The sequence below is a fragment of the Schistocerca serialis genome, chromosome 7 (genome assembly GCF_023864345.2).
Source record: "Schistocerca serialis cubense isolate TAMUIC-IGC-003099 chromosome 7, iqSchSeri2.2, whole genome shotgun sequence".
Lineage (NCBI taxonomy): Eukaryota > Metazoa > Arthropoda > Insecta > Orthoptera > Acrididae > Schistocerca > Schistocerca serialis.
In genome coordinates, this window is record NC_064644.1 from 78,905,244 (window position 1) to 78,931,719 (window position 26,476).

Here is a 26,476-nt window from a genome sequence, read left to right on the forward strand (position 1 = left end):
ACAACTTTACACATCGGTACCATATTTCTCCAACACATAATTACACAGCTATCTGATCCTTTAACTGAGACAGACAAACGTTTTTACTACATCAGTGACAGATGTTTACGTAATTACACAGTTGGATAACTTCACACTTATGAAACTGTATTTTGTCTGTACTTTGTAAACTGTTCATATTTTTCGGAACCATTGTGATACTATGAGAGCTTTGAATGATGTATTTGGTATGAGATCATGATTTTTAAAGTACGTTTGAGGCAGCTGGCACTTTTGACATGAGCAGAGAATTTTTTTAGGCTTAGAAATTATTGGAGGAAGTTACGACGATTTTGAGATTTGACTGAAGTGTTATGATGTTATTATTACGACGACGATGTGTATTATGTTGTTGAGGAATGTTTATTATGCTACGTATTTCTCACGATGAAATATTGAAGAAGTGGCGACGAATATGTATATGTATAATGAGGTAAGGAATAATGAGTAGTGTTTAGGGACTCTGATTTATGAAAAGGATGTTGGAAACCAAGAAACGTACTTTAAGAGTTATGAAATGTGTGTGTATATTCGTGAATGTATTACAATGCAGACGAAAATTTTTTTGGACACTGTTATATCAATAGCATTTTGTTTCTACAGATTTGTAACGCAAATTCTTGACCTGTGAAATATTTTTATATGAGACTGTCACTGTAGCGGTAAATATTTCCGTACGAAAGTTAAGTGACCACCTGCACGTAATGCGTCGCGGGCACCCAGCTGTGTCAGACGCCTGGAGAACAAGTCATTAGTGAGTGCCTCATCAGATGCACAGGTAGAAAAAAAAGAAAGGGAAGGCCATTGTCCGCGCTACTGACATTTCCTTGTTGAAAGCATACTGTGGAGCTCGTAATTTATGATATTTACTGAAATGCCTAATAAAATGACAAGAAATATTTTTACATCTGCACACCTGATTATGACAAGCGTCTTTCTACGAGAGTTGAGAGAGTTTCTACTAACTTATGAAATGTCACATGACTACTGAATGATATTTTTATACTTTGCTTTTTGTAGTTGCTTATTTCATTTGATATCTGGTTTCCAGCTGTGTTGCAGCATTGCTTTTATAAAATGAAATGCATTTGCTAATGTGAACACTTTCTGTCAACAGATCTATTAAATAATTATTTTATGATCCACATTCTTTAAAAAAAGGAGCACTTGGAAAGGAAAGAACAATAAGAAGGAACTAGTAACAGTAACACATAATTTTCTTTTCAAGTACATGGTAATATTTCTTTTTACAATCAGTTGTTGTGGTGCACCACTTTAATTACATAGATATTAAGATGTGAATATACATTTCCCTTATCTGCATTGTTGTTTTTACTGTAATATCTTTTCTGCTTGAGCTTTGTCATGTATAGATATAAGTTTTATATTTTTTTATATTTGCTGCTGCTGTTTGCCAGGCATAGTGCTACTGAACTTTAATTTGTGTTACTCTGCTAAGCCAATTTTACTACTCATTGATTTTTCATGTTGCTGCACATTGGCTCATATTAGTTGTAATTTTGCATTTTATCTGTTAATTTAGATTTACTGTAGCTTGCTTTGCAATTTTCCAATTTTTTGGTAATTGCTGTTTATATTAATTGTTTTATGTGCTGCTGCATTGCCTCATCCCTTAGTTTAGCATCTGAGCTCAGTAGATTTAAGTTAGCTTAAGAGGGGATAGACTATATAAGAAACTGACTATGGACAATATGAAAAAGATTTGGGCCAAAATGAGTATTGTACACTGAGAAATAATTATATTGAAAGAAATATGAATAGAATACAGAAAGCATGCTTGGATAGGATTTTTTTGGTGGAAACAAAGGATGAAATAAGAGGAAAGATATATGAAGTTTTGGGTTGGACTGCAGTACCAAATGTTACACTGAAAACGAACCCTGTCCTTTCCTATTGGTGTTATCCCACTATGTGTTTGTGTACCCTTGTGTAGTTGTTTTCTTCCTGTCTCTGTGTAGTTTCATAGAATTTTTTCCTCTTTTAATATTAAGCTACATTCACTATGATGAGGAATACTGTTATCCTCGAATATAATTGGCATTAATAATATGTTATTTACTTTGTAAAGATGTTAGATATTATTAATTCTGTTTTGTTTTAATGCTCATGTGTGAAGTTGATGTTTCAAAAGTTATTGTGATCTTTTATGTATGTACTCATGTCATAATTCCACTGATGTATATGTTAGTTCGATTCTTTTGTAAAGCCTGTACTACAGATGTTATCTGTATTGTTATGTTTTTAATAATGTATTCTGTACCTTTGTTATTGTATTATTATGTTATAAAATTGTAATTGTCACCAGTTCATGATATTATTAACTTGTTAGTTACATTTCACTGCACACGTTTCTGTTGGTCATAGTATATGGACAATATGTGAGAAGTAGGGACTGTTAGTGTTTGCACGTGTGTTAATAATTCAGCAAGGGACTGGATAACAGCATTGTTTGTTCTAAGGACAATTCCAAACACTTTGTGAGTGCACAAGTGGTGGTTATGGACTTGCTATATTATTCGCAAGACTCTTCGATGGTGATTGTGCACCTGCACAGTCGCAACAGATGGCAACAGATGGCTGCTGGCCATCTCTACAAGGACTACAGTGGGTCTGCATCTTTGATGACCCACCATTATCATTATCTCTACAAGGACTACAGTGGGTCTGCACCTCTGGTGGCCCACCAATACCGTAATCTCTACCAGGACTACAGTGGGTCTGCTCTGTGATGACCTACCTACCAATATTCTTCCAAACTTCGAATGACTCTGCTGTGGGTTTGCTCTGTTGTGGCCCATTACCTGTATGCATGTCAAGAGTCAGCACTGTCTTTCCGTTGGAAGGACAACACTACTTCTTCAAGACTGCATGGAAATCCACTACTTCCGTGTGCATTTTCTTCTACTGCTCAGACTTTGAGAAAAACACTATATTTTACCATAATGAATGATCAGGACTGTCTTTATGGACTGTGACAAAATTTTAGCTTTTGACCAACGTTGTATCAATAAGTGTGTGCATTTGATTTCTTTGTTATTGTAATTATAAAAATTTTTTTTCAAATCTGTATTGGCCACTGCCCAATCCAATTTGTAAAAATTTTTGTGGGGAGCATGGGGGCTATGTAAGTAGGCTGTTCATGTTTTCTCTATGTAAGTAGGCTGTTTATGTTTTCTCTATGTAAGTAGGCTGTTTATGTTTTCTCTATGTAAGTAGGCTGTTTATGTTTTGTCTATGTAAGTAGGCTGTTTATGTTTTCTTATTGGCAACGTTACGTAGCGCTCAATATGAAAATCACTGGCTGTGCTGTGTGCAGTCTGTGGCTAGTTTGCATTGTTGTCTGCCATTGTAGTGTTGGGCAGCAGCAGCTGGATGTGGGCGTAGCGTTGCGCAGTTGGAGGTGAGCCGCCAGCAGTGGTGGATGTGGGGAGAGAGATGGCGGAGATTTGTAATTTGTCATGAACTGCTATATTTATATATGATGATATCAAGGTAAATACATTGTTTGTTCTCTATTAATATCTTTCATTTGCTAACTATCCCTATCAGTAGTTAGTGCCTTTAGTAGTTTGAATCTTTTATTTAGCTGGCAGTAGTGGCGCTTGCTGTATTGCAGTAGTGGGAGAAACGAAGATTATTGTGAGGTAAGTGATTTAGTGATTTGTGAAAGGTATAGTTTAATGTTAGTCAGGGCCATTCTTTTGTAGGGAATTTTGAAAGTCAGATTGCGTTGCGCTAACAAAATATTGTGTGTCAGTTTAAAGACAGTCGTGTATAAATTGTTCAAAGGGGAAGTTTCAAGGCTAAAGAAAAATCAAGACACTTTCATAGGATTTGTCGGCCTGGAAAAAGCGTTCGACAATATAAAATGGTGCAAGCTGTTCGAGATTCTGAAAAAAGTAGGGGTAAGCTATAGAGTGAGACGGGTGATATACAATATGTACAACAACCAAGCAAGGTTATGAGTAACAAAATAACCACGAAGTTGGCAGCTGAAGCGTTTAAACAGTTAGAAAAGTATCACCACCGAAGAGAGTAAACTCAGGCAAAATTAAGTCTGAAAGAGAGTTGAAGAGTGTTGAACTCACGTGGTGTTTTTCAGAATAAACTAAACACGCAGTGGGTGGCCACGGAAAGCCACTTACAAAGAGGTGAAGAAAACTGAAATAGGGGTCAACAGAAGAGACAGAAAAGTGTATTATGTGTTTGAAGTCATTCGAAGAAGTATGGGTGCTGTGTACCAGGTGTAGAGTCTGGAAACAAGTTGGAGGTGTGGTTCAGAAGAATATTTTGTATTTATTTGCGATATATGTATAACGTTGATTAACGGTTATGAAATAGTAAAACAAATTCACGTGCTTATGTATTCTATTATTATTCAGTAAGAATTAGTGTACTGTATCTTTAATAACCAATATTATCCTAGAAAAGACAATGGCCGATACCACAAGACACTTTCTTCAAGGCTTGTAATTGTATCAGTTTTACTTACGATTTAATTAAGTACTGTATGTAACAAATAAAAGTCATTACGTTTTGGTATCCGTAGAACATGTCTTGAGGTAAGGGAATACTGTATTGGTATTCCGGCTTAGTACCACAGTTACACAGTTAAGTCAAAAGACCGAACCGGCTGGTACTGCAAGACTATCACTTATCTGGACCTAAAAGAGCCATCTAATTTTGCTACGTCCATGGGCAGATGTGCTTAGAGAATTTGTGAATTTCAGTTTCTCTACTGTCTTTCTCCATCATTCTTCCTTCATCTTTTCCTCGCGTAGTCCCGATGACTGTTATCACCAAGCACTAACTAAATGAGGAACTAAATTAATCATGCATTCCACCATTAAATGGTTTTTATATGAACGGGGGAAGTGAACTGTAGCCGCAGGAGCGCATACTGTAGCCGGGAGCTCAGTACTGGCAGAGTGCAGGCAGACGAAACAGCTGATGAACACGGACAACAGGTGCGGCAGAGGCGGATGAAAACTCTCCTCTTCAGACAGAGCTACAGAGGCAAGCGTCGGCAGACGGCGTGCGCTGCGCATCTGCTGGGACCTTAAGCCGTCGGCACACGGACCGTGCATACGAACGTTGAGCGTTGAGCGTTGAGCGTGCCGAGTTTCTGATGTCATACCGTGGGATAGCACGTTCGGGGGTCTTTCCGAAAGTGCAGAGTAATATCTGGCATGCCAGATATTCTGAGCGTGCGTCTGAGCGTTGACCAATGAGATGTCACAACGGCACCTACGTCACACGCACGCCGTCTCCCTTCAGTACAGAGCTGTGAGGCGCCATATTGGCATTCATTTCAAGCCTACATGTATATATGCCGTTTGTGAGCACCAGCAAATTAAGAATCACTGGAAAACCAGTTGTTAACTGCGTTATTCGTTCCAATAAAATAATGAGAAACATCATATTCGTGACAAAAGAATTGCTGTAACTTGGGTATTATGAGAGTAGGCTATTTGAAAGCAGCGACACACTGAAGATCCACCCAGAACGCATTGTTCTTGGTACAATTTGCTATAGTCAAATTTCAATTAGTAAGATGTCTACGATTAAGGTTTCAGCAAGGGGTAACATAATGTGATTAGAGACATTACATGTGATGTTAGTTTAGCGTAATGAGTAGCGTCAGTCTCCAACATCACCCCAGTTGTACAACCGACTTTGCTAGCGATGATGCCGGCACGGTAGGTCAGCGTGTTCGGTCAGAGGGATGCCGGCACGGTAGCTCAGCGTGCTCGGTCAGAGGGTTAGCCGCCCTCTGTAATAAAATAAATTGAGATAATAGATCAACAACGAACTTAAAAGGGTGTCTTACGACGTCCGCCCCGATCAGATACAACGAACGAAAACGAACAAAATGAAATAAAAAAAAGAGGGTAAGCTGCCCTCTGTAATAAAAAACTGAGTTAATCGATCAACAACGAACTTAAACGAACGAAACCGAACAAAATAAGATTTTAAAAAAAATCAATACTTTTATTGACGGCGGTGGTTCGCTACTTGACACTCCCAAATTTTTTTCCTTAAGATTCGTGTTTTTATTAGGTTCTGACACTTAATTATTAGTATAATATAAGTATATATCATAATACTTGATGCTATGTAAATATAAGTTCCTTTTTTTGAGGGGTGACTTTATTCGATTGGCTTAATCTACAGGACAGCTTGCGCTACTTGTATAAAGATATTTTGCTCCCTTTTCTTTTACGCTTCGTAATTCACATGTTGCAAAGATTCTGCTACTGTGTAGGAACAGTTATCAAGTAAGACTGACCTTGTGGTTTTACTAAAATGTGGGAATCATGAAATAATGTTCATCTTATGCGGAGAAGCATTCCAAATTTGTACCGCACTGTTTGTAATGGAACTTTTATAAGCATGTGTCCTTATTGACTGGAGGTGGTACTTTCCTTTTCGTGGACGAAGGAGGAAATGTGCGTTTTAATAGAGCTCACGTGGGAATTTTACGCTCGCCCGTTGAGTAATCAGTGTGATTTACGAACTAGGAACATCCCTCAACTGCCGCTGGAGTGCGTTGCGATCGCGTTTACCACGTTGTGGCCCACGTACCATATGCACAAGTCGCATCGTTCCTGAGCGTTCAGCAGCACGTTGAACTTGGCACGCTCAATATTAACGTTCGACAGCACGGTCAGTGTGCCGACGGCTTTAGGCCCGCCGCACAGTCCACGCACCAGAGACAGAGCTCAGGCGTGGCAGACCAACGGGGTTCCTGCAGGTCAGTGCACACTGCCTGCGGCACAGCCGCAGCTCAGCTTAGTCGTTAGATGGCCCAGTGGACAGCCTGTCAAGAACTGAACACATATCAAGCGTGAAAACAGGAAGAAGGTGTACTGGACTGTGTGAAAAGAAAGAGCCAAAGAAACTGGTACACCTGGATAATATCGTGTAGGGCCCCCGCGAGCACGCAGAAGTGCCGCAGTACGAAGTGGCATTGGCTCGACTAACGTCTGAAGCAGTGCTGGAGGGAACTGACACCATGAATCCTGAAGAGCCGTCCGTAACCGTAAGAGTACGAGGGAGTGGAGATCTCTTCCGAAAAGCACGTTGCAAGGCATTCCAGTTATTTATTTATTTATTTACACGTCAAGTTCCGTAGGACCAAATTGAGGAGCAAATCTCCAAGGTCATGGAACGTCAGTACATGAACTTACAACATAAAAGTAATAACAGATAAAAATAAATGTTCATGAACCTGAAAATAAGTCAGTCCATAAGTTTAAGTAAACGCTGTCAGCAATACAATAAGAATCAGCTTGCCGGCCGAAGTGGCCGTGCGGTTAAAGGCGCTGCAGTCTGGAACCGCGAGACCGCTACGGTCGCAGGTTCGAATCCTGCCGCGGGCATGGATGTTTGTGATGTCCTTAGGTTAGTTAGGTTTAACTAGTTCTAAGTTCTAGGGGACTAATGACCTCAGCAGTTGAGTCCCATAGTGCTCAGAGCCATTTGAGCCAAGAATCAGCTTAATTTTTCAAGGAACTCCGCGACAGAATAGGAGTGACCCATGAGGAAACTTTTCAGGTTCGATTCGAAAGCGCGTGGGTTACTGCTAAGATTTTTGAATTTGAGCTTATTGAAAATGCATGCAGCAGTATACTGCACACCTTTTTGCACAAGAGTTAAGGAAATCTGATCCAAATGGAGGTTTGATTTCTGCCGAGTATTAACTGAGTGAAAGCTGTTTATTCTTGGGAATAAGCTAATATTGTTAACAAGAAACGACAATAAGGAATATACATATTTAGAGGCCAATGTCAAAATACCCAGACTCGTGAACAGAGGGCGACAAGAGGTTCATGAACTCACACCACTTATTGCCCGAACCGCCCGTTTCTGAGCCAAAAATAACCTTCTAGAATTGGAAGAGTTACCCCAAAACATGATACCATACGACATAAGTGAATGAAAATAAGCAAAATAGACTAATTTACGTTTCGAAGTATCTTTCTGCCGAGTATTAACTGAGCGAAAGCTGTTTATTCTTGGGAATAAGCTAATATTGTTAACAAGAAACGACAATAAGGAATATACATATTTAGAGGCCAATGTCAAAATACCCAGACTCGTGAACAGAGGTCGACAAGAGGTTCGTGAACTCACACCACTTATTGCCCGAACCACCCGTTTCTGCGCCAAAAATATCCTTCTAGAATGGGAAGAGTTACCCCAAAACATAATACCATACGACATAAGTGAATGAAAATAAGCAAAGTAGACTAATTTACGTGTCGAAGTATCACTCACTCTTGATACCGTTCGAATAGTGAAAATGGCAGTATTAAGTCTTTGAACAAGACTGAGTCTTACTGTGATTTAACGTTAGTTTATTTTCTAAAGACCATGAAATGAGGTCATGTACTGCACTACTTGAAACCGAGTCAATGTTGCACACAACATCCTTTACTACCAAACTAGTGTCATCAGCAAACAGAAATATTTTAGAGTTACCCATAATACTAGAGGGCATATCATTTATATAAATAAGGAACAGGAGCGGCCCCAACACTGATCCCTGGGGCACCCCCCACTTGACAGTACCCCACTCAGATCCCACATTACAGCCGTTATCAAAATTGTGAATAATGACCTTTTGCTGCCTGTTGCTGAAGTAAGAGGTGAACCAATTGTGAGCTACTCCCCTTATTCCGTAATGGTCCAACTTCTGGAGCAATATTGTGAGATCAAAACAGTCAAATGCCTTTGTTAAATCAAAAAATACGCCAAGCGTTCGAAACGTTTTGTTTAGCCCATCCACTACCTCACAGAGAAAAGAGAATATAGCATTTTCAGTTGTCAAACGACTTCTAAAGACGAACTGTACATTTGATAGCAATGTGTGATATAAAATGATCAATTAACCTTACATACACAGCCTTTTCGATAACTTTTGAAAACACTGATGGCATAGAAATAGCTCTAAAATTATCTACATTATCCCTTTCTCCCTTTTTATAAAGCGGCTTTACTACTGAGTACTTTAATCGCTCAGGAAACTGACCATGCACAATAATGTTCTTGTCTGTGGAATTTGGTGGCCAGCGCAAGTGTTTAAACTCCGAGGATTGTTCCTGGAGCCGCTCTGTAGCAATTATGGTCGTGTGGGGTGTCGCATTATCCTGTTGGAATTGCCCAAGTCTCTCGGAATTGACATACAAAAACAACTTCATGGTCCAGCAGCAACAGAATTCGTGCTTCTTTACCTTATTTGTAAATCTGAGGAAGTTACGTTTGTACTGGGTTGCTTTTACAAGAAACTGTGAACATATTGGTGCTCTTCTTTAGGTATCTTGGTTGACTATGGGGTGAGGAGCACTGAATGTTAATGAAATATCTTGCGATTGTACACGTTGGGGGAGGGGGTGGGAGACAGAAGAAGAGGAAAAAGAGAGATACTTGTTTTATGAAACAAAATTTTTTTGTCTTATAAAGTTTCTCCTTTCAGTTGCAAGAGGGGAATATTTATCTTCTCTAATATGCATGTTTAAAAAAGTTTAAGCTCAGCAACATTTTCGATGTATGAAGCTATTTTGTTTCCTGTTTAGAACTCCTTTCGTTGAAAACGACTGTAATCTAATGACTGGCAACAGTTGGACATTTACACATGTAAATTAGTTCACATTTCCAGTAACGATGTCAAACGAAAATAAATAAATAAATAAAAGAAACGAGTTAATTGTAAGGGGGTTGGGGTAAGTTTCGATAGCAAAATGGCTCAAGTAAATATAGTTACTTGAATGTAAAATTTCCGAATCTTGTGATAGGGAAAAGCATCTTCTCATATTGATCTACGTTTGTTTCGACAGGATTCAGTAAAACAGAACTATGATTTCATCTAAATAAAACTGCAGAATCCAAAACAATACCAAGCATTTTGTCCAAAAATAAGAGATTTATAGTGATAAGTACGACGCTGCCTGCAACAGACCTGGCGATCGCCGTGCCTAGCTGACGTGACGTCACCAACAAGCGCCGAAGCCTTCCTTTGAGTCGGTGTTGGTCATACACGGCATTAGTGACATTACGTGTGTCATGTGATAGGGATGCCTTATCGACGCACCTAATTTGTACGGCTGCTACGTGAGTGAGATATGCCTACTGTGGTCGTGTGGTAGCGTTCTCGCTTCCCACGCCCGGCTACCCGGTTTCGATTCCCGGCGGGGTCAGGGATTTTCTCTGCCTCGTGATAACTGGGTGTTGTGTGCTGTCCTTAGGTTAGTTAGGTTTAAGTAATTCTAAGTTCTAGGGGACTGATGGCCATAGATATTAAGTCCCATAGTGCTCAGAGCCATTTGAACCATTTTTTTTATGCCTACTGGCCCGATTTAGGTTTTCGTATAAATATGATCACGCCCAGGGAAATGGCGAAAACATAATAGTTTGTCACATAAGCTGCAGCAAATTAATGCAAAAGGTTCACAATCACACAGTTTCTCTGTGCTCTGTCAAAACATACGTTTTTAACGTTTTCGAAGTTGCGTTCAGTTTTGAAAGTCTTGACTCTTGAAATCCTCTGTTGTAACATAGTTCACAGCCGATTATTTGTTGTTTTCATTTCTGTTATACGTCTCCGTGGTATCTCGCCTGGTCTCACTATCCGTCACAGCTACTTGAGACGGTAACGCTGAAACGTCCCATTAGAAAAATTAATGAATTACTGTGCTGATAAACCTCTTACATTATTTGATTTTCGAACAGCTGACTGATGTATAAATTTATTTCTATTCTTTTGTAACGCTCGTATTACTTCAAATGTTATCTGTATTGTTATGTTCTTTAGTGATGTATTTTTTACCTTTGTTATTGTATTCTCATGTCGTAAATTTATAATTGTATAGACACCAGTTCTTCAAATTAAGTTTCATTTCACTGCACACGTTTCTGTTGGTCACAGTATATGCACAATAGATGAGAAGTTGGGACTGTTAGTGATTGCACGTGAGTTGATAATTCAGCAAGGGACTGGTTAACAGCATTGCTGGTTCTACGGATAATTCCAAAAACTTTGTGAGTGCACAAGTGGTGGTTTATGGACTTGCTACATAATACAAGACTCTTCGATGGTGATTGTGCACCTGCACAGTCGCAACAGATGGCTGCTGGCCGTCACTACAAGGACTGAAGTGGGTCTGCACCTCTCGTGGCCCACCAATACCATAATCTCTACCAGGACTACAGTGGGTCTGCTCTGTGATGACCTACCTACCAATATTCTTCAAAACTTCGAGTGACTCTGCTGTGGGTTTGCTCTGTTGTGGCCCATTACCTGTCTGCATGTCAAGAGTTAGCACTGTCTTTCCGTTGGAAGGACAACACTACTTCTGCAAGACTGCATGGAAATCCACTACTTGCGTGTGCATTTTCTTTTACTGCTCAGACTTTGAGAAAAACACTGCAATTTTACTGTGATGAACGATCAGGACTGTCTTTATGGACTGTGAGAAAATTTTTGCTTTTGACCAACATTGTATCAATAAGTGTGTACATTTGATTTCTTTGTTATTGTAATTGTGAAAAATTTTTAACAATATGTATTGGCCAGTGAGCGAAACAATTTGTAAAATTTTTGTGGGGAGCATGGGGGCTATGTAAGTAGGCTGTTTAGGTTCTTATATTGTTAACGCTACTGTCGGTAGCGCTCTATATGAGAACACTGGCTGTGCTGTGTGCAGTCTGTGGCTAGGAGGCATTGTTGGAATTTGCTATTGTAGTGTTGGGCAGTTGGCTGTTAACAGCGCGTAGCGTTGCGCAGTTGGAGGTGAGCCGCCAGCAGTGGTGGATGTGGGGGAGAGAGATGGCGGAGTTTTGAGAGCGGATGATCTGGACGTGTGTCCATCAGAGACAGTAAATTTGTAACACTGGATGACATGAACTAATATATATATTATGACTTTCGAACACTATTAAGGTAAATACATTGTTTGTTCTTTATCAAAATCTTTCATTTGCTAACTACGCCTATCAGTAGTTAGTGCCTTCAGTAGTTTGAAACTTTTATTTATCTGGCAGTAGTGGCGCTCGCTGTATTGCAGTAGTTCGAGTAATGAAGATTTTTGTGAGGTAAGTGATTCGTGAAAGGCATAGGTTAATGTTAGTCAGGGCCATTCTTTTGTAGGGATTATTCAAAGTCAGATTGCGTTGCGCTAAAAATATTGTGTGTCATTTTAGTGTTGATCAGAATAAGTAAAGAGCGAAATGTCTGAATACGTTCAGTTCTGCTCAGCTGTTTGAAAATCAAATAATGTAAGAGGTTTCAAAAATGGTTCAAATGGCTCTGAGCACTATGGGACTTAACAGCTGAGGTCATCAGTCCCCTAGAACTTAGAACTACTTAAACCTAACTAACCTAAGGACATTATACACATCCATGCCCAAGGCAGGATTCGAACCTGCGACCGCGGCGGTTGCGCGGTTCCAGACTGAAGCGCCTAGAACCGCTCGGCCACTTCGGCCGGCGTGTAAGAGGTTTATCAGCACAGTAATTCATTAATTTTTCTAAGGGGACGTTTCAACGTATTCTTACCACACAGTCATATTCTACAACCAATATACAGTATGTGAACTGAAAAGGCTACCGAAAGAGGACCAACATTTCAATGGCCAGACGGACAGTTGATAAAGTAGTGCGGAAAAAAAAGGCACTAGAGAGTTTTCCACACTGCTCGCATGTTTGGCAGCCCAACACCATCACCTAGCCACGACACTGTTGCCGTTTCAAGCTGCACTTTACTACACTTTTTGTTCTTGGACACATCACTGTTTGTATTTTGCATTTTTTTTCACGGTTCAGTACACTTTCTTCCTGTTTCCATGCTCCATCTGTGTTCAGCTTTTGATCGGCTCTCTTACCACTAAATCTGAGGGGCGTACAATGGGGAGTTTCCCTTGTCAGTAGAGGCCCAGCAAGCGCCAAGCGCCGCGAGTCTGCCTGAGCAGGCCGGCCAGGGTGGCCGAGCGGTTCTAGGCGCTACAGTCTGGAACCGCGCGACCGCTACGGTCGCAGGTTCGAATCCTGCCTCGGGCATGGATGTGTGTGATGTCCTTAGGTTAGTTATGTTTAAGTAGTTCTAAGTTCTAAGGGACTGATGACCTCAGAAGTTAAGTCCCATAGTGCTCAGAGCCATTTGAACCATTTTTTTTTTCTGCCTGAGCAGTTAGATTCCGGCTCTGATGCCGAAATCATAAGTTCTTTACGTTTTCGTAGCAGAAGGCATTTCCACTATTAAAAAACTCAATGCGACGCTTTCCTAAATGCAGAGTTATTAGTAATGGCAAAAAGAAAGTTTCTGACGACATATTTTATCGTTCTCGTCAAACTGTTGATTGTGTATTTCGTATACTGAGTTCTAGATTTAGTGAGTTTAAATCGTCTTTTGAGTGTAAACTGGAGGCCGGCCGAAATGGCCGTGCGGTTAAAGGCGCTGCAGTCTGGAACCGCAAGACCGCTACGGTCGCAGGTTCGAATCCTGCCTCGGGCATGGATGTTTGTGATGTCCTTAGGTTAGTTAGGTTTAACTAGTTCTAAGTTCTAGGGGACTAATGACCTCAGCAGTTGAGTCCCATAGTACTCAGAGCCATTTGAACCATTTTTTCGTAAACTGGAGACTGTAGATAGAATTCTGAGGCTGCATCTGTATTGGGTGATTATTCGAGGACTGAAAAGAATTACATCAAATGATCTAGCTGGGGAGCGGTGAATGGGACCACTGAGTACTGAATAGTTTCTGTTGCCTGCTCCAGGTAGATGTAGACACATGAGTTTCAACAGAAAGTTCATCAGAAAGTTCTTTTCAGCAGCAGAGTGCAGCTATAAAACGAGGCCAACGCTACAGTGAAAAACTTAATGTCATTATTGAGAGTATATACACTGAAGCACCAAAGTGGTATAGGTATGCGTATACAAATACAGAGATAAGTAAACAGGCAGAGTACGGCGCTGCGGTCGACAACGTCTATAAAAGAGAAGCGTATGTCGCAGTCGTTACTTCTGCTACAACAGCAGGTTATCAAGATTTAGTTGAGTTTGAACGTGATGTTATACTCGGCACACGAGCAATGGAAGACAGCATCTCCGAAGTAGCGATAAAATGGGGATTTTCCCGTACGACCATTTCACGTGAATATCAGGAATCCTGTAAAACATCAAATTTCCGACATCGCTGCGGCCGGAAAAAGATACTGCAAGAACGGGACCAACGACGAGTGAAGAGAATCGTGCAGCATTACATAACTGCAACCCTTCCGCAAATTGCTACAGATTTCAATGCTGGGCCATCAATAATTGTCAGCGTGCTAACCAATCAACGAAACATCATCGATATGGGATTTCGGAGCCGAAGGACCACTCGTGTACCCTTTGTGACTGCACGACACAAAGCTTTACGCCTCGCCTTGGCTCTCCAACAAAAATGGTTCAAATGGCTCTGAACACTATGGGACTTAACATCTGAGGTCATCATTCCCCTAGAACTTAGAACTACTTAAATCTAACTAACCTAAGGACATCACACACATCCATGCCCGAGGCAGGATTCGAACCTGCGACCGTAGCGGTCGCGTGGTTCCAGACTGAAACGCCTAAAACCGCTCGGCCACACCGGCGGCTCGTCAACACCGACAATGGATTGTTGACGACTGGAAACATGTTGCCCGATCGGACGAGTCTCGTTTCAGATTCTATCGAGAGGACCGACGTCCAGGGGTATCGAAACAACCTCATGAATCCATGGACTCTGCATGTCAGCAGGGGACTGTTCAAGCTGGTGGAGGCTCTGTACTGGTATGGGGCGTGTGCAGTTGGAGTGATATAGGATCCCTCTGACAGGTGACACGTGCTTAACCATCCTGTCTGATCACCTGTATCTATTCGTGTCCACTGTACATTCCGGCGGTCTAGGGCAGTTCCAGAAATTTCACGTCAACAATTGCTAGAGAACGGCTCAAAAATCACTCTTCAGTTTAAACGCTTCCTTTGCAAAAACAGACATAATGTTTCATAGGAAAGCAGAAATCAGTGATTTTACAACGTTTCTTATAATGCGTCTTGATTGTAAAATTTTTATTCATATGACCGGTTTCGGTTCGTCTAGAACCATCTTCAGATCTGATGTTTCGGTTACAGGAGTAACTCGTCCAAATCCAGCAACTTTCACGCAGCATGTGAAAGTTGCTGGATTTGGACGGGTTACTCCTGTAACCGAAATATCAGATCTGAAGATGGTTCTAGATGAACCGAAACGGGTCATATGAATAAAAATTTTGTAATCAAGACGGATTGTAAGTAACATTGTGAAACTTTCCCGTCTCCTCTATACCTCTTTTGTTAATGATAACCTTCCCTTTTACAACAACCTATGTAACCTTCCCTTAGGATTTCTATCTCTTGCTTAATAATAACAAATGAAATCTTCCCTTTGAAATTTATTCTCTTTTTCAATCTTCGCATACAAATTTACCTGCAATAACCCAAAACTGTTCCTTACCTTTCTTTTTACTGTTACTGGATCGCCATCTGACTACTACATCGAACTGCGACATGAATATACTTACTCTGGTTTACTATACTCTATTAACTGCTGGCGGGCCGTCATAATAAGTGGCTGTATTTATTACCAAAGCTGACGTTATTCTTTAATAGCAAAGCTGACGTTATTCTTTAATTAATTTGACTGAAGTTCCGTAATTCATAGTTAAATTTTTCTTGACAGCAATAAAATTTTTGCAAATTTTTACGTTGATGGTTTTTGGGATGGATTATAATCAGTAATGCAACATTGCTGGCAAAAATTAATTATATTCCGAATGAAATGATTTTACAAACGTTCAAATGGGACTTACTTTTTACAATAATCTTACAACTAGCAATGCGCAAACATACCTTCGGTAGTCTTGAGTTTCCCAAACAACTAATTCAATAATATTAGTTCCTCTTTTGATAATAGTTAGCTGATGTCTCTGTACATCCGTTTACAATCTCTTGTAAATCATAGCTGGTGGCTGGCAGGCACACCGCTCCTCTCAACCTCTCGCTTCAGACCTGCTACTGACTCGCTTCACAATTCGCTTACTACTGACTTTCTAGGAACGCTAAAGTGCAGTCTCTCCTGCCAACAATGCTTTCTGGTGCAGACAATCCCTGCTACAATTACAAAATGTATCAAAGCGCGGTCTCTCCCGCCTTTTTAAAATTATATCAATTTGCTGTCTCTCTTGTCAACAATACTTTGGTGCAGACATTCCCTGCTACCACAATTATTTCCAACATGACAAATATAAATTATTCCTACTTAATCCTATTAATAAAATATAAACATATTTCATAAATTGTGATTTGACAATAGACAATAGAAATATACACGTCTTACAAGTGGGCGGTTCGTGTGGGTTTAAGAGGTGGCTGTATGGGCTCTCGTGGAGAGTTGGCAGTCGGGGCATCAAGAAGCGACTTCTCTGAGGTGCTAGGTCCGCAGCTCGTGGTCGTGCGGTAGCGTTCTCGCTTCCCACGCCCGGGTTCCGGGGTTCGATTCCCGGCGGGGTCAGGGATTTTCTCTGCCTCGTGATGACTGGGTGTTGTGTGATGTCCTTAGGTTAGTTAGGTTTAAGTAGTTCTAAGTTCTAGGGGACTTATAGCCATAGATGTTAAGTCCCATAGTGCTCAGAGCCGTTTGAGGTGCTAGAAGAGGGACAGCACGCAGACCGTGGCGTCAGCGTAAGCGACGCGAGCAGCGGCTCCGCGGTATGGGGCGTTAACTGCTCGCCGCGAAAGGAATCTTCCTGAGCGTGGGTCCGCAAGGGGCCTAATCTGCAGTTCGGCCGTATGTTGTCGACCGGTGAGGAGGTTCTCAAAATTCCTGCGTTCGTCGAAACGGCCGGCAGCGGGCGGCTCGGCAGAGAATTTGGAAGTGCTGCGTTGGTTCAGTCCTGGCAGTCGTAACGCACCAGAAGTTGAGTATTGATTGTTAACAGATTTTATGAAGATTAATTTAATTCAGTTTACTTATTCTTGTTAATTATACCAGCCGTATTTTTTTTTTTTTGGGGGGGGGGGGGGGGGGGCGATGTTTCCCGCCCTTCATTCTCGCCTGCCCACCCGCGGGAAGGTGGTAATATTAGAAAGGGTTGTCCGTTTGTCCCCTTTTGAGGACGAAAGGGGGAGAGTCAGAGTAAATCTGTGGTTCGGATTGCTTCTTTCCCCTCCCAGCTTACCTATGAGTTTATTCGACTGAGCCTCTGCCGTGTCTGTGAAAGTCTAGGGCACCAATGACTGTACTGTTAAACGAGGATCATGGAATGTAGTCGAATTAAATCGGGTGATTCTGAGGGAATTAGATTAAGAAATGAGATACTTAAAGTAGTAAAGGAGTTTTGCTATTTGGGGAGCAAAATAACTGATGATGGTCGAAGTAGAGAGAATATAAAATGTAGACTGGCAATGGCAAGCAAAGCGTTTCTGAAGAAGAGAAATTTGTTAACATCTAGTATAGATTTAAGTGTCAGGAAGTCGTTTCTGAAAGTATTTGTATGGGGTGTAGCTATGTATGGAAGTGAAACATGGACGATAAATAGTTTGGACAAGAAGAGAATAGAAGCTTTCGAAATGTGGTGGTACAGAAGAATGCTGAAGATTAAGTGGGTAGATCACATAACTAATGAGGAGGTATTGAATAGAATAGGGGAGAAGAGGAGTTTGGGCACAACTTGACAAGATGAAGGGACCGGTTGGTAGGGCATGTTCTGAGGCATCAGGGGATCACAAATTTAGCATTGGAGGGCAGCGTGGAGGGTAAAAATCGTACAGGGATACCAAGAGATGAATACACTAAGCAGATTCAGAAGGACGTAGGTTGTAGTAAGTACTGGGAGATGAAGAAATTTGCACAGGATAGAGTAGCATGGAGAGCTGCATCAAACCAGTCTCAGGACTGTAGACCACAACAACAACAACAACAGCCTCTGCCATGTCTGTGAAAGTCTAAGGCACCAATGACTGTGCTGTTTAAAATGCAAGGCACTAAGACCTGATCCATTGTATCGCCTGTCATAACTAGCATTACTAGACTGACGTGTAAAAGAAAGAAGAAAAATTCCTTTTGCCTCGTGGTGAGAACTAGTCAATTGCATAACGAATTCCTGCTCATCTGGAAGCTGTAACTTACGTGAATTTGTGTTTATGTATATTTGGATATAATCAAGCAAGGTTGTTAACGTACGCCGTAGTGGATTTTTTATATTGTTTCTGGTCAGCAAAAACTGTTGTGTGTTTTTTTCAATTTCACATCTTCTAAGGCTTTTACTCAACGCGCTTATGTGTTTTATACAGGTAGTTGGTTATTAGTGTGTTTTCTTGCCATGCAAAAGTTTGCCATTTCATTGCGGGTAGAAATTGTTGCCTTGAAAGGAGAACGCTGTAAAAGTTCGCAAGTCCTACCTGGCGAGCGTGTGTTTTTGGCGTAAGTTAACTGGCAGAAATTTGTAAAATTTGTTCTTTTATATATTTTGGAAATTTTAATGATATTAACTGTGAACGTCCCTCCGTGTGCATTACTCATGCGTACTGGTTTTCCTATTTTGAGAACTTTTGTAGACAGGATTGTCTGTATATGTTGCAGACAAGTTTGAATCTGCGCCATTTAATGAATGGAGTGAAATTCACCTGTAATTTAGCTGAGCTTGAAACATTATACAGCGTCGCGTTGTATATGTTAAATTGCTTGCCTGTACTTACCTTTTACAGGCGTGAAATTTTTTAATAATAATTTAACAATTGAAAAGTCCTTTCCTATCGTAAATTGTGACTTACTTGTTAAATGATTGTTGTTTGTTTGTTTTTTTAATATCGTAAAGTCTTGCACCAAACTTGACTAAAGAGTAGACTGAGATTTTCACTCTGCAGCGGAGTGTGCGCTGATATGAAACATCCTGGCACATTAAAACAGTGTACCGGACCGAGACTCGAACTCGAGACCTCTGCCTTTCGCGGGCAAGTGCTCTACCACTGACCTACCCAAGCACGACTCACGCCCCGTCCCCACAGCTTCACTTCTTCCAGTACCTCGTCTCCTACCTTCCCGAGTTCGAGTCTCGGTTCGGCACACAGTTTTAATCTGCCAGGAAGTTTTGAATAAAGAGTGTTACTCAAAGTTGTGTGTAATTTCACCAGTTATTCCTTGGCATCTACTTCCACATTACATTTTGTGTACTGATTGAGATTAATAACCTTTGGTGAACCAGTAGTAATTTTACGGTTCACTGCGGACCTAACAGACTGTCCCCCTGGACTGCGTGCTTTGTGAATGAAGTGACACCTTTGCTCTGCCTGTGCCGTAATAATTGCGCCGCCGGAATCGGCCGTCCCCGCGGTCGACTTGCCCTCGCGAGACGCCGACTGTGAAGGGTCAAGGCGCGCGAGCTGGGCGCGGTCCCGGGCGCAGCTGCCGGGTGGCACCTGCGTGCGACAGCCGGGGCGGACCGGCGGAGGCGCGCCTGTCTCTGGTTCGCTGTCACTGCCCGGCCGGCCGGTGGTGGGGGCAGGTCGGCGTCTCGCCCGCGGGGGGAGGGGAGGCGACCGGGGGCGACGCGGCGACATGTCGCCCCACGGCAGTGGCCGACCGCGGGCCGAGCAGACCGCACCGCTCGCGCTGTGTACACGCCGCACCACCGTGCGACGCAGCTTCCGCCGGCGCGGGACCAGCATGAAAGTGCGCTGACCGATGCGGGACTCCCAGCACTACGTCATCATGGGAACAGGTGGGTGATGGCTTCAGTGTCTGTGTGCGCGCGCGCCTGTGTGTGTGTGTGTGCTGCGTAGGGCGGGCAGTGTCGTGTCACGTGCGGATTCTGCTGAACTACAAGAGATCGAACGCCTACAGCGAAAGACAGCCCGATCAGAGTACCTCTCTGTCTCATGGTTGCCAAATATGGTCTGCTGTTAAACTCTTGCGGTGTTACCTCTAACCGTGACAACTGTCAAAGCATTACTAATACACAAATAACGGCCGGTTTACAATTGAACGAAGCGACTCACACTTCCACAAAGACGTATCCACCGGATGACGCTGGTGTAATTCTTCGAAACGCTGGTGCGCGCAGTTGATTTCTTACCGTAAATGAGGATAACAGCCAGCTACTCTTCTGCACTCTAGTAAGAATAGACCCGTTGTGGATAGACATGTCGACAGCCGAAGCTGTAATCGACATATCTCTGAGAGACAGTGTCATTGATGTCTTCTCTCGTAACGGCTGATGGCAAAATGCACTTTTTACCCTGAAGAAGTATTTCCATTCGTTACACACGTCTGAGTACCTTGACCAACGCTGATCAGTGCTTCGACCAACGCAGATATTTTCAGTTCCACATTACCTGTATTTACTCAGTCGCAAGTTCGTTATGCCACTTTTCGACTGGACGGCATCGTGGATTGTGACAAGTACGTGAGTATTACATTTGAAAAAGGAAGTAATTCGACTTGGCATGTGATGGTACACGTAGGTTTCAAGATGCTAAGAATATTTAAATGGCGGTTAACGTGTTCGTGTAAAATAAGGACTGACAACTTTAGTGGAACTAAAGTTTTGTGTGTATGTGAGTAAATCGAGTGTACCTCTTTTCTGAGTAGTTTTCAGCCAGTGATTACCATCTGTTAAACTTTTTTCCATACTGGCAGTAAATAATGGCGAACTGGTCATTATTGTATCCACTCTGCTGATAAACACCAATGGGGACGTCCAAGGAAGCCATGGAAGGCTCGAGTTTTAACAGTCCCCAAATTAGTCGAGCCGACAGAGGTGGAAGATGAAGTACCGGTAGTACAAATCCCCTCTGCTGCGACTGACTTGAGTTTCTTTTTTATTGTGCTTTTGCAATGTTGTCATTTTTTTAATGATGTGCTGAATGGTTCTGTAATTTTAGTGCTGTCGTTTCTTTTGTTTTCATGTGCTGTACGTCTTAAAGGTCCATTAATGAAATAGTCAGAAATGAGATACAACTAATGACGATGAAACGCCTGTGTCTGGGACTAAATGTTAATACTGTGAAAGCGAGCACACTTAGTGGCCAGTCATAAATCCTTATAGTTGCTAATCACGATGCATTGCCGAGAGATACCTGATGAGTTATAGGACTGTCGCCCGAAGATAGCAATAATCCTTCGAAACACGGCGAGACTTTCTAATACGTAGTTAATGACTTGGGGAGTGTCATTGTTACTTCGACATTAATGCTTGGTATTTCGAAAGATGCCTTCAAAAAGGCACGCACTGAGATGATTCACGTAGTATAGTTGTATGAGCGACGACCTTCGGTGCCTGCGGGTTCGAGACAAACAACCACAGCTACAAAAACCTGGGTTAATGTGTTCACTTATTTTTCGAACATTATGGCATCTTGCTTCGTCAAACTGGTTACCTTATGCTTTGGTGCGTAAAAGACGTTGTTACAGCGCTTTCTTTTGTTCTTGTCAGTGCCGTCGTCTGCAACAGACGTCTGTTCAATATGTCATTTTATTGTGTGTGGTAGCGTGCAAGGCGTACTGCTCGCCTTCCAGGACTATCGTTATGAAATATGACTGGCTTTAGGACGTTAAGCAGGTAGTTGCTACGAAAACCAACAGGTGATCCTCATAGCTCCACCAAAGAATGTGGGATCGCATTACAGTCGGATGAAAGTTTTACTTTGTTGTCAGTATTTCAGTACGTGCTGTGCAAGTGTACTCGGATTTCTGTGCGATGAATGAAGACATCGCTGAGAGCTGGTAAAAGTTGGTTTTATGCGTAAGTGACCACACTACCGTTTTTCACAGCTTACAGCCGTATCTTCGAGTGCAACAAAAATTACTACATTAATCCAGCATAGGTGAACTCAATGTTCTTAGCCAGTATTCAGGCAATACTGTTGGTTTCACCTACGCTGGATTTATGTAATAATTTTTGTCGCACCCGAACATGCGGCTGTAAGCCGTGAAACACAGGTAGTGTCGTCAATTAAAACCCAGTTTTACCAGCTGTCTGTGTCGTTTTCATTCACCATGACCTTCAGCCGCTGCGGATGCCATGCAAGTATAATTGCTTGCGAATTTTTGTAGTTGTGCTTATAATTCCGTGTCAACGTGCAATCTATTAACCACGGAGCTTATGTGGCTCATGGCGACTGCTTAGTACGTTATCCTACGCTTACGTTTGGATTCTCCCAGTCTGAGACTTAATTCATTTCGTTACGCGTTTTTGAAATACAAAGTTGTGGGATAACTCGTCCACCACTTCACAATAAACAAATAATTGGTCATTTTTCTAAATGTATTCCTTGTTAAGAAGTGAGTAGTGACACATGTCGGTAGTTCTGTTGCCCATCACATTGAATTTTTGTAGGAAAGTTGTTGACGATCATTTTCTGTGCATACGAGATTTTCAGTTACTATTTCGCTTCGTAGTAAAACTGCAAATTTTCCGTTCTAGCTGGCGCTTAATAAGACCGCCAAGATCGTATCCGACTTTCGAGTACATACTCGAAATTTTTGTCAGACTCTTTTCCAATATCCTTTTCTCTTCATGCCTTAAAAAGATCATAAAATTTATGCGTTTACGATATTTTCTTTCCAAACAATATGCGTATAAAAAGGCTTCACTCTGACACTCTGCGGCGCTTGGTTAGGAAATGCATCAGTTTTCTAGTGTTATTTAATGTTGTTAGTTTAGAATCGTCTAGGCACTAACATTCGGCGCTGAGTTGAATGTTCTGTAACGTTGGGAGGACACACTGTCATCTTGGATTCCGTGTTCAAAATATTTTTCGCCCATTCAATGTATTAATCCGTCTTACTGTGTCAGTTGCATGCATATTTTCGAAAATATTTCTCCCGGTAAGAGACACCCGCACGTAACTCTTGTGTCCGTCTGTACGCGCTACAGTGGAACTTAACTTCTTGTACATTCCTTCTCTAACACTTAACACGAGAAATGATAGCTAATAGTTTTCGACGTTCTGTGCAAATAACGGATGGAAAGAGATGTGTAGGTGACTCATGTCATGTACATCATTGTCCCACGTGCAGTGACGTCTGATCGCGGGAAGCACGTTCTCTCGCCCCATCACGCCGCACGCAGCCTCTCCTAAGTCGGGCGAGACGCGAAGGCAGATGAGCGTAGCGTAGCGGAGCTGGGGAGGACATCTAGCGGCACGCTCGCGAACTCGCCGCCCGTTCGCGTTTTAACGCCTATAACCCGATTATGTGGCGTGCGCATTGTTCCCGACAACACGGGCATCACCATCAGTTGTTTCTCAGGGGGTACAGATTAGATTACAGGGCACACCTTCGAATTATAGACGCAAAAATATTGTTTATTTTATCTACGACAGCATTCTGGCAACAAACGCAGTTGTCATGCCATTTACATGAAAATTCTACAGTAGTACCTGTTGGTTGCCACCTAGCAAAACTGTCTCATTTTGCGTAAATGACCAACCGCAACGCAGGATTGTAATGCATCCCTTCTGGTAAAAAAGTTTCGACACTGGACTAATAAAAAATAGATAAAAGTTAAGGTGGTGTTAAAAATGGTGCACGTGTTCTGCGTAGTCTTCCCTCGCTTGAGTACAACGTCCAAAAGTTTATAAAACCATCAAAAACTGTCACTAAAGGTCTTTCAACTCCGGCGTATTATTGGCTCGAATTTCGGTGATGTCGTCTGAGCGATGAACCTTCATGCGAATTTCTGCTCTTCGGTATTTTGTGGTGGGCTCGTATTTGTAACACCAAATCTCGTCACCCGTGATGATTCATTCCAAAAGTGAACTGTCCGCGTTTTGTATTTCAATCGAGTCACTACAGGCGTCCACACGTTGTTGTTTTTGTTCTGGAGTGAAGGTGCATGGACTCCGAGCCACGGCATTTGTGTAGGTAGATAGACGATTCTCTCTCTCCTCAGACGCTGCTCCGTACGTGCAATGACAACTGTAACATTGGAGAAACCACGGTATATTTATGCTCATCGATTATATTTTGTCACAGTTTCTTGATCATGATGTTTATGTCTAGGAACACGTGACTCGTATAAAGTTCAAACAAGGTGTCAAGAAACTGGACGGTTTCAATGAAAGTCATTTTAATCAGTTTACAATAAGCCTTGTCGGATGTGAAAGGAGTGATGAATTACAGATGAAAAAGCTAAGTCTGATCAGGAATCGAATCCGAGACCTTTGTATTTTATATGAATATTTGTAACCATAACTGTTGGTTTTTTCAACCAAGGCTGCTCGCTAAAATTGGTTAAAATGACTTTTACTGTTGCCGTCCAATTTCTGGACACCTTGTTTAAACTTTATACGAGTCACGTGTTTCTAGACATAAACCACATTATCAAGAAATCGTGGGATAATATTATCGTTAACATAATCATACAGTGGTTTTTTCAGTGGTACTGTTGTCGTAGCACTTACGGAAGACAGACAGTATCATACGAAGCATGGGAGCTAATTCTTCTTTGTTATTAACTAGGGTAGGGTGAGTTCTGAAAGTAATTAATTCTCTACACCAAATGGTTGACTTTACGCGACGCTAGTCTGTTTTTGTACGCGGTCTCTTAGACTGTTTCTATACGTTTTCATCCATCTAACCAGTTGTACAGTAATATGAACGAACAGAGTTTGCGTTTTCACGGATAAATATGGTTTTCTTTTCTGCCAGATAGCGGTAGTGCTATAATTAGGAAATAATCTGTGTTCCGCTCTTTGTTCGTTACTCATTTGGAGACTTGATCAAAACGGCTGTGATCCATCGGCAAACGAAGTGTGGCCCGCAATATGTTTTCTCAGGGCAAAGTCTGAATTTAAGCAAAATGTGACAAAAACTGGATTCACTGGCAACTCGTTTCTCATTTACTGTAATTTTAGACAAGGAAGCAATGTGTTTGGAGCTGCCCGAAGACATTGTGCAGGAAGACTGGCATCTGCCGTTCTCTGAGTGTCAGGCGATAAGTGGGATCATGAGACTGCCAACCTGCTGCGAGAAGAAGGGAATATGGATACTTCAAGCACTCCCTACAAATTTCTTGTTTCTCGAGAATCTTTGTGAGGGGGATAGTACATTTATTACGACAGAAGCCTTGTTTTCGGGTAGCTAGATGAAGCCCATATCGCCGCCCAACTATCGTTGTTTACTGTTTCTGTGGATTAGAGAAACTTAGCCAGCCGAATGCTAGAAAAGTTCTGTTGGCGCCTTTCTTCTTTCTTCCATGTCCCAAAAATTCGGCGGTGCTACGGAGACGCGAGTGTCATACTCTGACCATTAGTCCATCTTTTTTCAGTGGTCTTCCCCCGACTTCTATCAGATAGTATTCTAATGTATGTGATCATAATGGTGGATTCACTTGCTTTGTGTTATAATCTCTTGTGTATGTAGTAACTGAAAGTTACCATTAATTCAGCCCAAACATCACGGCAGCAATAAACTACCTCTTATCGTTCCTTAACGGTGGCTGATTTGCACGCTTCTAAATAAACACTTATTTGATAATGCCGCAGAATAACAAATATGTGGCAACACAATAAGAAATAGCAAATTTCATTTATTAAAAGTATTATACAAAATGATATTTTGGTACAGTTTGATGCGTGATACTTGGTATACTAAATATAATTCAATGACATAACAGCAACTTTGCTGTCTCGTGACAGTCAATGTATTGTCTCTACAAGTCATAACTGCGCTGACATTACTCCATAAATAGCGACTGCTAAGTTGCAACGTAGTCTTAGATACTGTACCGAGCTAAACTGCAGGCACTGAAATGCGCTGTCTAACTGATGGCTCCTAATTGTGTGACTGCTGGTGCAGAACTGTCAGAATGTCTGTGGCACATCGTGTTTTGATGGCTATCGGCGGAAGTATTTCCATGTCCATCAGTAGGCGTATTAGGTGGAAGCAAAGTAGTCCACGGTTGATAGGGTTCCCTGTTGGCTGCTGTTCACACCATCTGCAGATGTACACTACGCACTGGAGGATGTGACACGGAAGCAGGGGGAGGTCCGTGTTTGTAAGGGTCATCTGGTGTGGCTTGTTTGGTATACAACATAAATATAACGGGTCGATTCGTGCTTGGATACAGGCAGAGGTGGCGCAGTGGTTAGCACACTGGACTCGCATTCGGGAGGACGACGCCTCAAACCCGCGTCTGGCTATCCTGATTTAGGTTTCCCGTGACTTCCACAAATCGCTTCAGGCAAATTCTGGGGTGGTTTCTTTGAAGGGGCACGTACGACTTCCTTCCCCATCCTTCCCTAATCCGAGTGGACCGATGACTTCGCTGTTTGGTTACCTCCCTCAAATCAACCAACCAACCAACTGTGCCACAATTTCTTCATCACAAACTGGCACACATTGACCAGTCCTGC

At 41.9% G+C, this 26,476-nt stretch overlaps 1 protein-coding gene across 1 annotated transcript in view; it reads left to right on the forward strand.

Moving 5' to 3' along the window:
• The first annotated feature begins 19,700 nt into the window (after positions 1–19,700).
• The window catches only part of LOC126412895 (zinc finger protein basonuclin-2-like), a 195,229-nt gene continuing 188,453 nt past the window's right edge, over positions 19,701–26,476 (forward strand). Inside the window, exon 1 of the mRNA XM_050082785.1 lies at positions 19,701–19,839. Coding sequence (XP_049938742.1) covers positions 19,803–19,839 — 37 coding nt within the window. The 5' untranslated portion in view covers positions 19,701–19,802. The remainder of the gene's footprint in view (positions 19,840–26,476) is intronic.